Below are 11,849 nucleotides of genomic sequence, written 5' to 3'. Positions count from 1 at the left end.
GTATGAATAATGTTTGATCCATATCAAGGGAAGTTAGTATGTTGGACATGCATTCTTGCAATTGGCTGAGACATCAGTAGTTACAAAAAATTAAGGTTATGTTTGGTAACAGTTTTTGTTTTCTATTTTTAAAAACTTGTTTTTGAGAATATAAAGGAAAAAAAAATTTATTTTTGAAATCAAAAACATGTTTGGTTAGTTGAAATTAAAAAGATAGTATTTTGAAGGTAAAAATAAAAAATACTAAAATATGTTGCTACTTGGATTTGAACTCTAATGCTAACTCATTAAATGAGACAAATTTATTAAATTAAATGCGTGTTTTCATTGACTTTTGAAAATTAGAAATTGAAAACAATTTTTTGCATGTTTTTAGTTTCTCTCACAAATTGAGTTTTAAGAACAGTTTTCGTTTTCTGTCCATTTTGGGTTGCCAAACAGGGTTTTTAGTCTCAAAAATAGAAAATTATTTTTGGAAACAGAAAATAATGGAAAAAAACAGTTACGAAACATACCCTTTTTTTTTTGCCCATCTTTCTTTGGAAGAGGTCTAGAACAACGCCATATACTGAAGCTGAGATTAAAGGTACTCAAATTCTTGGAGAAATTACACTTTACCCCTTTAAACTATACCTCATGTTACACTTAGCATCCTAAACTATGTGAATGCACACTTACCCCCCTAAACTATTACTAGTTGCACACTTTACACCCCATTGTTAAGTTGGCTGTTAATTTGGATGGAATTTAAACTCATGTGTAAGTCATGTGACACCTACAGAGGTGGCATATAATTAAAAGACCAATTACCCCAAATTCTTTGGCATTTGTGTTAGAACGTTTTAGCCTTTTTTCTATTTTTTTTGGGAGGGGTTTTTTTAGTTAATTTTAAACTACAAGTTTCCATTATATTTGTAACTTGGTGTGAACTTAAATAACTTTTTTGAAAAATAGTTATCGTTATTGTTGGGGTATGGAGATGAGTTTAAGCATGTGCACAGTTATTTGTTTTTGTTGGTAGGCTTGACCAAGTTTCTTTTATTTGTATTTCTACTTTAGATGGGGATGGCTTGAGTGAGATGGTAGAAGATTATCATGCAGCTTTCAAAGCAACCAGTTGTGTAGTTGGAGATTCGAGTGATGATGGTACTCCTAAAGAGCCCAACAATGATGCAACTAACTTTTTTCAGAAACTAGAGGATAATGAACAAAAACTTTTTCTTAATTGCAAGTATACAAAACTGTCTTTCATTGTGAAGTTACATCATAAACATGTGGTGATTCATGTTTCAAATTACAAATGTGAAGGGCATTAGACAAAGTAGTTGAGTTATGTTGGTTTGCACAAATTTTTTTTTTTTTTTATTGTGTTAAAAGAGTAGTTGATTGGCTGTTGTAATTCATTTTGAAATTGCACAATTGTGTTTACATTTATATTTTGAATCAGGTTATTAAATTTTGATCAATTTCAAAGAGCGCATTCAAAGTTTTTATTTTTTATTTTAAGAAAATTCTTATTTCAACATTTACAAACCGTTGAAATTTAGTGGGAGGAATGAGTGCCTTTGCCACAATATGCATATAGAATGCAGATTATATTATAGATATAATTTAATTTAATTTTCAAGCGAGTATGTCATTCTTCCCTATCGAGATTAGGTGACATAGTAAATGTGATTGTCAAAAGAGTGATATGAACGTCATGTATGAATAGCTTAAGTTTCTCTTATAGGGAATCCGTAATAATATTCATCATCATAATACATATATATATATATTTTTTGAGAGAATTTCAACCTATGGCATCCACTCCTGATGATGCTCTTTATCATCAGACCAAAACACCAATCGGTTTTAATTTGGTATAAGCGGGAATTGAACCCTAAATCTCTTATTCAACCATCAGAAACTTTACCAGTTGAGCTAACTGGAACCCACCATCATAATACATATATAAATCACGAATATTATTATTATTATTCGTTTAGTCTTGTTGATTAGTTCAAAGGTTTTCTTATATTGACTTTTAGCATGTACCAAAACATTAGGATCAATACACCAATTGGAGCACCAGAAGTATGATATTAAATGCATGTCATGATATTTGACAAAAGTGTTATATAGGCACTGAAATTTCCATTTTACATCACCAAAATCCATAAGAAAAATTCAACAACACTTAGAAGTACACTTGAGTTCTATACTTCTATTTAGACGGACTAACCCATAAAGCTCGTGAGGTGCAGGCGTGGAGTGATGAGAACTTCAAGTGGGGTGGCTTTCAAGTTTGTGAGTCCAAAGCTCTCTGTCATATCAACCTTTACATTCGAGGGAGTAGAAATGTCATACATGTGTAAAAAACTAGCAAGTGCTAAGTGCACCATTTGAACTCCAAAAGATGCTCCTGGGCATATTCTTCTACCACTTCCAAATGGGATAAACTCAAAGTTTTGCCCCTTAAAATCAACATCCTTGTGGGTGGTGAGAAATCTTTCTGGCTTGAACTTTAATGGGTCTGACCATTTGTGATGGTCAGTTTGGATTTTCCAAAGGTTTGGGATTAGCCGAGTGCCTTTTGGGACATGGTAACCACCTATAATGCAGTCCTCGGTGAATTCACGTGGTCCTGATAGTGGTGACCCGGGATACAAACGTAAAGTCTCTTTAACTATGGCTTGGAGGTACACCAACTTATTTATGTCCGACTGGTTTACAATTCTTTCCTTGCCTACTTGATCGTCAAGCTCATCTTGGGCCTTTTTCAATACATGGCGGTTATTCAACAATAGTGATGTTGCCCAAGTTAAGGATACTACAATGGGGTCATTTCCACCTGCAATCAAATTCTGCAAAATGAAAATTGTTATTCATGTCTAAATGATACTGTGAAACAAAACAATCTATATCGTTTTAGTGGTTTAAAAACACCACAATACTTTACGCATGACAAATGTTATAAATGTTTTCACACTTTTTAATGTGATAAATTGTGATTAGTGCAAAAATACTTTCATGATTACTATGATATCTCTTTTATCATACATCAATCATGTGAAATTTATTGTGTATTTAGACATACTGTTTAGAACATAACTCATATCAACCTATTATTTTCTCCTTTTTAAGAGAGGAAGCACGCATACCAAACATGTGGCTTTGTTGACTGTGTCAGGATCATAACCTCCAAGGTCTGCTCCCTTAGTGACTGAAAGCATTACGTCCATGAAATCTTGCTCTTTAGTTTCACCGGAGGCTCTCTTTCGCTTATGCTCTTCTAACCATTCCCCAAGAATGTGGTCAATCTGTTTTGCAGTTCTCTTCATGGCCTTTTCATGTCCACCCAAATCCAACCACCCAAGATATGGAACTGCATCCGACACCACAAACAAACCCAGTAAATGAAAGAAATCTCGCACCGCCTTTTGGCAGCATCGTGCCTCTTTTTCATGAACATCATCATGATTAACACCAAAGTACCGCTTTCCAGCGATCATTCTAAGAATCACGTTGAGACTCATGTCCCCAAACCATTGCTTCAACTCCACTAAAATTTGGCTTGACCCATCCTTTTCCTTGGTCCATAGTTTGTATAGACCTTTCAAGAACATCTCAACTTCAGAGACTCGGATATAGGCAAGCTCGTCAAGCCGGCGGGTTGATAGTAGCTCTAACGTGATTATTTTACGCAATTCACGCCAATAGGGACCATGGGGTGCAAAATTAAACATGGCATAGTTATAGCCCAAGTGTTTTGCGGCTACTATACTGGGTCGCGATGACACGGCCAAGTCGTTGGTGGTGAAGCACTCTTTGGCCATGTCCCAACTGCTCACCACCAAAGCTGGGTGCAATCCAAGCTTGATAGTAAAAAGTGGTCCGTACTTGTCAGCCATGGCTCCCAAAGTTAGGTGAGGAGGTTGGTTTCCCCTAATAGAGGGAGGTGACCAATTACAGGCCATGCACCAGGAGCAATAGGTACTGTTTTGGCTAAGCCAACTCTTGACCTCTTTAGAAGATAGTGGAGAAAAGAATTATAGCAATAAGTCCAGCTATGGCAGAATATAGGGAAGGTGAAAGAAAATCCATTTTAGGCTAATTAAGGTTGCTGGAGTCCTATACATGGATGTCTTTCTAACGAAATGTGTAAGCTTTTATATACAAATTTTTAGCTGTTCAAGTCATTTTGTGGATTGGCTTTTTTTTGGCACCATTAAGCTATCATGGTGACTCAGTGTTGGTTTGGATACAGATGATTTCTCCAACGTTTGTGTTTTTTGTTTTTTTTTTTTTTTTTTTTAACTGACCAGCGCTTCTTGTATTGTTCATGGGACATGAACAGTACAAACAAGTGAATGAACAGTACTTGCACGTAAACAGTATTTTTTTTTTTTTTTCATTTTTCACTTTCAGCAAAATAAGTAATATCCAAATGGACATGTAGCCTTCGTTTGAATACCTATGAAAAATGAAAATTATTTCACTATTCAACTTATATTGGGTACTATTCATGAGCCCACTGCACTTTTTGATACTATTCATGACTTCACTCTACTATTTCAGCTAATTTTTACCTTTAGTTTTCAATTTCAACAAAATAAGCAGTATTCAAACAGACCATTAAGATTGCAATAGCCAAATTAATATTAACCTAACCTTTTCGTATTTAACTACCTAGTTTGGAATTTTGTACACTTTTGTCAGTTTTGTGTACTTTTTATTGAAATGATCAGTTTAGTGCACTTTAAGAGGGACTATCTGGCCTTTTGCCCTTAATTTTTTATTTATTTAGCAATTTGCCCCTGTTTCGATACTCGATAATCTAAAATCGAGTTTCTATGAAATACTCGATCTATAGAAAATCGAGTTATGCCTGATCAAACTTAAAAAAAAAAATTGCATGGAACTCGAATATCAAAAAATCGAGTTCCATGAAAAAAAAATTATAATTGAGAGCCCTATAGTGGCGTTTTTATGCCCTATAGTGACGTTTTAAAGCCCTGTAGCGGCGTTTTTCTGCAAAATTTTTATAAGTGTGATCACGAATAGTGGTTCAGGGACCCTATAGTGGCGTTTTTAAGCCCTATGGTGACGTTTTAAGGCCCTATAGCGGCGTTTTCATGCAAATTTTTTTTAAAAGTGTGATTTTTCCTGCAAAATTTTTTTACAAGTGTGATACCATTTAGGAAGCCCTATAGTGGCGTTTTTAAGCCCTATAGTGACGTTTTAGTGCTCTATAGCGGCGTTTTCCTGCAAAAAAAAATTTGCAAGTGTGATTACCCATCAGTGAGTCCTATAGTGACGTTTTTAAGCCCTATAGTGACGTTTTAAAGCCCTATAGTGGCGTTTTTAAACTCGATTTTCCTAAAATCGAGTTCTATGCTATTTTTTTTTATTTTTTTTTATTTTTAATTTGATCGGGCATAACTCGATTTTCTATAGATCGAGTATTTCATAGAAACTCGATTTTAAGATTATCGAGTATTGAAACAGGGGCATATTCCTATATAGTTTGCAAACAATGGCAAATTGCTAAATAAAAAAAAAATTAAGGGCAAAAGCCCAGATAGTCCCACTTAAGAGACCAAAAAATTACGAGTTCCATGTCTTATCTATACTAGTATGAAATATATAATTATAATATATACAACGCTCCACAGTGTTTGAATGTGTTAATTCTATTAGCTGATCGATATCATAGTCTTGGTCATCCCCGTTGCAACAAATTCTTACTCAAATAAGCTATTGTGTTTGGGCAATAGTTGATGGCATTATGTCATGTCTGTCAACTAGAAAAAGTCTAGTTATTTGTCCTTGTTTGTAATGAACTCTATTGGTTCAACACCTTTGGATATGCTTTTTTTTAGCATTGTTTGGGTCCCTCCTCAGTGCCATAAAGTGAAGGTCAGTCTAGGGATGGAACTAGAATTCGATATCAAGGACGGCAAATATAATTTTTGTGAGGGGGGCAAATATAATTTTTATTGGGTTATTTTCTAAAATCTTAAATATATACCTAATATTTAATATTTTAAAATTTTGTTTGGGGTGTGTGGGGCTCAGCTTGTACATGGTTCCGTCTCTGAAGGTCACTGACTCACTGATACTTTGTATTATTCTTTGATAAATAATTTAAATATATGTGGCATTTTTCCTTTTCTTTCAACTCTAACGTATTTGCGCCTTAATTTCAAAGCTTGCTTGAGAAAGAGATGAGAGAATAAAGGTCGTGTAAATTCTAAGGAGAGAAAATAATAAAGGGAAAGGTGAAGCCAAATAGCTGGTTCAATCATGTCATGTAAAACATGACTTTTATTATATAGTATACTAATATTATACTAGTGTGATGCAAAGATATATTTAAATTCATATATAAAATAAGAAAAGGTAATTGAATTTAAAAAATAAAATAGTTTATTTTTTATATTAAAAAAAATTCAAGTTACATGAGGCAAATCATGTAATCTATTTCATTATTGAAAACAAAATTTATAATATTTAATTATAAAAATAAATAATGAAAAAAAATCCTTTTGAAAATCTTCGTATTTAGTTTTAATCAAAATAGTATTGTAAATTTCAAAAAAATTGTTAGTAGAGTTTTACTTAGAGCAATATGTTTGTGATTTTATTGCATTTCGTAAGAAAATATATCTCCTCAGATTTTACTTCTTTTTTCTTTTTTCATTATTTTCTTCTCCATTATTAGACGGTGAAAAGCACAATTGATTGTTTAATGATAGACTAGCAAGTAGAAATCACAATCTTATCGGCAAGATTTTCTATGGACAACACAATAGAAGGGATTCTAAGATAAAGAGCAATTAAATTAGTCTCTCTGAAAAAAAAAATACACACACACACACATATATATATTGTTTCAAGATAAAAATTTGTTTATTTTTTATATATAAGTCAGTCACTTTTTTAAACACTCGTATCATATTCATTATTTTATACTTTATTTTTTCACTTTAGTAAAATATTTTTTTTATCTATTTTTTTTTCTTACTTTTCAATGTACCGCTTTTCTTTATTTCAGTTATCAAAACATAAAAAATAAAAATAAGAATTTTAAGGTATGTTTGGTAACTGTTTTTTTCCTCAGTTTTCTGTTTTCAAAAACAATTTTCTATTTCCTAAAGCAAAAAACTTGTTTGGTAACTGTTTTTAGGCAAAAATAAAAAACTATTTTCAATTTTTATATTGTGAAGGAAACTGAAAACATGTCTTAAGCTATTTTTATTTTTCAGTTTTCCCTCACTTAAGAAAACACGGAGAAAACACGCTGTTAGTATCTTTTTTCTACTGTAAGAAACAGCTAGCAAGAGACCCCAATGTGATTGCATTAAGTCCCAAGCATGATAACGTCAATCTTTTTTTTTTTGGTAAAGATGATAACGTCAATCACAATCATAAATCTTGCTTTACATATGATTTTTTTTTTGTCCTGTTTGTGATTTTCTACAGCTGCTGCAGGAGACAGATAAGAGTAGATAAATTACTTATGGATACATTAAAGAATGTTGTAAGTGTATTGGTTTAGAAACTATTTTTAAAAATATTTTATGAAGAAATGAAAAAATAATTAACTTTGTTGACGGTTTTTTATATTTTTCATAAAAATTATATCAAAAATTTTCTAATATAGTTTATTAGCAATTGCCTTAAGAAAATTTGTTAACTGGACACAAATTAGTAGCTCTCAAAATTAAATATTTCAACACGATCCAATCATTTTTGTTTTTTCATTTTGAATTTTTTCTAAACCTTTGTACACTGTGCAGAGAGTCCCTACCAATTAGGCTTGGTTTCAATGAGAGCCGGGTCAAAGTAACTAATCACTATATATATATTCTGAAACAAATGAAGATAGAAATTGGGAGGGTCTGCAATGATCGCCGGCCCTACGAAGTCCATACTATATGTGGGCATCCATTTTTGTTTTTCCTTTCTTTTGTTTGAAACAATCTCTAGTACTTTTCTGAGTCGTCTTCTTGTTCTGTATAAATATTATTCCATGATATATCATTTTCTTTGTAATAGACTTTTGTGGCTTATATTTAAATGATAGAGTGTTTTGCTCTGGTTAGATACCTGTCAATTTCTTCTCTCCCCCTTGAGTGTGTAGTGTGTGTTTATTTTTTCATTTTGAATTTTTTTTTTTTTCTAAACCTTTGGATGCTGTGCAGAGAGTCCCTACTAATCAGGCATGGTTTCAATGAGAGTCGGGTCAAAGTAACTAATCACTATATATATATTCTGAAACAAATTATGATAGAAATTATGGGGTCTGCACTGATCGCTGACCCTACGTAGTCCATACTGTATGTGGGCTTCCATTTTTGTTTTTCCTTTCTTTTGTTTGAAACAATCTCTAGTACTTTTCTGAGTCATCATCTTGTTCTGTATAAATATTATTCCATGATATATCATTTTCTTTCTAATAGACTTTTGTGGCTTATATTTAAATGACATAGTGTTTTGTCTCTGGTTAGATACTTGTCAATTTTTTCTCTCCCTCTTGAGTGTGTAGTGTGAGTTTGTTTCTTAAAAAAAGATATATGTCAATTTTTTTTTCTTTCCCTTTTTAATGAAAGGAAACAAAATTATTAACCCACTAGGGGAAGAAAGAAAACATAAGCAACAATAAATTACAGTAAAACAGCAAAGGAGGGCCCTACAAAGAGTAGGAGAGCACAAACTTTTCATGTATAGTTTTGAGTGCAAGTTCTAAGTAGTAGATATCACGTATATATAGACCCATCACTAATATCATTTTTAATTTCACTACTTAAAACCGGTTATTTTAGCAAGTTGTAGAAAAAATTGTGCCTCGAAATTTATTCTTTTGACAGAATATATATCTCGCTTGTGAAAAAAATGTTATATTATATGTTGATATTTTGTGATTGGCAAATTCCATGATATTATAATTTGAATCAAATATGTAACGTGATAAGTTCAAATTGAAATGTTCAAGACGCAACTTAAAGAAGACAATTATTAAGGAATTTGATTGCCCTACAATTAACTAATGAATCCAAAACGGACATAAAAAATGGAATTTAAAACAAAGGAGAGATAGGGATAGATACTTCCGAGGTCAGACAAGGAATTTGGGGGACTTCTTTCTTCATGGCCTTTTCATGTCCACCCAAATCTAACCACCCAAGATATGGAATTGCATCTAACACCACAAACAACCCCAAAGATGAAAGAAGTCCCCCGAGGCCTTTTGGTAACGCCGAGCCTCTTCTTCATTAACCCCATCACTAGTACCAAAGTACCTCTTTCTAGCAATCATCCTAAGAATCACGTTGAGATTCATATCCCCAAACAATTGCTTCAACTCCACCAAAATCAAGCCTCACATGTGATTTAATTTTTTTTAATCCAAAGTTTTTATAAATCTTTTATATTGTTCTCAATTTCGGAGACTCTAATGTGGGAAAGCTTCTCAAGCCGGCTATTAGTTAGTATTTCTAAAGTGGTTATTTTACACAATTCACGCCAATAGGGACCATAGGGTGCAAAGCCAAACATAGCGTAGTTATAGCACAAGTGTTTTGTGGATACTAGTTTGGGCCACGAGGACACGGCCAGGTCATTGGTGGTGAACTCCTTAGCCATCTCCCAACTACTCAACACCAAAGCAAGGTGCAATCCAAGCTTGATTGTAAAAAGTGGTCCGTACTTGTCAGCCATGGCTCCCAAAGTTACGTGGAGCCTTCATTAAATGAGACATGACTTTAGTCGTGTGGGACACGCTGGTTTTTGGCTGAAGAAAAACAAAGGTCATTCGGCCATTTCGTGTTGGAGTGTGAGATATAGACCAAAATATTGAGAACAAGACAGAGTTTTGAGAGGTGTATTTCGAAAGAAACAGAGATAAAATAAAGTGAGAGCGTGTCATAGTGAAAAGAAAATTAAGACATTTTTCTTAATTCTCAAGGTAATTGTGATAGTGTCACTGCCTCCTGCAATCATAATCTGCAAGGTACATTTTGGTTTATATTTTGGGTTAGAATAAGGCTCTGAAGCAAATAATCTTGGCATCTTGTATTTTATAGCTTAACTTGCGAGATCATGAAGCTATGCAGCAAGGACGCATACACGGACACATGACACCAAACAATGTTGTATTTTTTTAGCTTAACTTGTGAGATCGAGATAAAGCTATGAAGCAAGGACCCATGCACGGAAATGTACACAATAGTGCGTAGTAATTACTATACAACAAATCAATTTTTGAGAAATGACATACCGGGTGGATGCTATGCAATTGATCTCATTGTTTTCTAATGGATGCTATGCAATTTGTAACTTTTCTAATTGTAGCTGGAGTGGATTGCATATGGTACAAAGGTATCCCACTTGCTTACAAATAGCTATACAATTGTTATTATACATAGAAGTTACCTCTGATGGTGATTGTTTATTGCTGCAAAAGCAGATTGGACTACTTATTAAATAGATATCATTGCATGCTCAGGTGGGTTCTAAATCTAAAGAATGGCTCTGCTTGTCTTTGTATGACTAGTTCGAATACTGAAGTGCATATGCTTGGTCGTTGTAGTACTAATCATGTAATTTCCTTTTTAACTTTGCTCTTGTTACGTATTTTTTCTTTGATTTTCGTCTTTACACCGTGTGTAACTAACTTCATAGCACATATGCAATATAATCTCACTATTTGACAACATAGAACAGAACAATCATGGCCCTGTATACTCATTGCCCATTTCACAATTAAAATATATGGATTCTCCATCAGTGTCTTTCACAATTAAAATATAAAAAATTGGATGACAGGTATTGCAGAGGATTTTCTGATGTTTTCCTTTTGTGTGCACCACAAATGGTTTGCCTCAAAGGCTGCATTGCCAAGCAATCTTTAACATGCCTGCAATTGCCTTAGCTGAAACTCATTCCTATCTGCTGATAGATAACTCAATAAGCCTTGAAGTACTCTTTTGCTAAACCATGAGAAGTTACAGAACTTCTTTATATTTTTGTTAATTATGGTTGTAATTAACAAAAAAAAAAAAAAAAAACCACAATCGCAATCACAGTGGTATAAGTACTTATAGATAGTGTTTCAAAAAATGCAGTAAATTCGTGAAATGCTAAATCGTATAAACAAATACATCAAAATCTCCTAGATTTAAACAAAGTTTGGATGATCTAATTAAATAATTATTTCAATTTCGTATTTAATTAAAAATAAATAAATGGGGCAGAAGTTAAAGGTAATCATCCAAAAGCGCGGGAAATTCCTGAAAAATCAAATCGATAAACAAACACAACAAAATCTCTCAAAAATCAAAGAAAATAAAGCTTGAAGGAGCAAATTAAATAATCACTTCAGAGTAGAGCACAGATTCAACCTTACAAATCAACAATCAATAGGTATAGAGAATTTTCCAATTTCAAAGTCAACAATCAACAATGAACATTTCATAAGAGAGAGTAGAACCTGTAATCAAACTAGTGGAATCAATGGTGTCGGAGTCGAGATGAGAGGAGACCTTCGATTTTTGAGTTTTCTGAGAAATGTGCGAAAGGAAAATCAAAGAAATGCGGTGAAAATCGACGAGAAAGTGGGAGAAAACAAAGAAACACAAAAATTCAAAGAAGAAATTAGGGTTTTTGATTAGGGATTGTGACTCCGACGTTATGGGAGAGAGAGCAGATCGGTGGCCAGGGGTGGCGGCGTGAGGGGTGAGAAGAGGTGTGAGGGGAAAGAGAAGTGGGAAATGAAAAGAAAGAAGGCAAAGAAACACGCTGAAAAAAAAAAAAAAAGAAAAAAAAAAAAAAAAAAAAAAAAAATTGAAAAGAAAAAGAAAAAA

The 11,849-nt window shown here is 33.2% G+C and overlaps 1 protein-coding gene and 1 pseudogene across 1 annotated transcript in view; both read right to left on the bottom strand.

The window, feature by feature from the left end:
* Nucleotides 1-2,062: 2,062 nt before the first annotated feature.
* LOC112035853 (cytochrome P450 CYP82D47-like) lies at nt 2,063-4,261 on the bottom strand (annotated as a pseudogene).
* Nucleotides 4,262-11,253: 6,992 nt separating this feature from the next.
* The window catches only part of LOC112004497 (cytochrome P450 CYP82D47-like), a 9,464-nt gene continuing 8,868 nt past the window's right edge, over nt 11,254-11,849 (bottom strand). Inside the window, exon 3 of the mRNA XM_065776941.1 lies at nt 11,254-11,276. Coding sequence (XP_065633013.1) covers nt 11,254-11,276 — 23 coding nt within the window. The remainder of the gene's footprint in view (nt 11,277-11,849) is intronic.

This window comes from Quercus suber, unplaced genomic scaffold, assembly GCF_002906115.3.
Source record: "Quercus suber isolate HL8 unplaced genomic scaffold, Cork oak 2.0 scaffold_145, whole genome shotgun sequence".
In the NCBI taxonomy this organism is placed as follows: Eukaryota; Viridiplantae; Streptophyta; class Magnoliopsida; order Fagales; family Fagaceae; genus Quercus; species Quercus suber.
The sequence above is the reverse complement of the archived record's forward strand: the minus strand, read 5'-3'. Positions and strand labels throughout refer to the sequence as shown.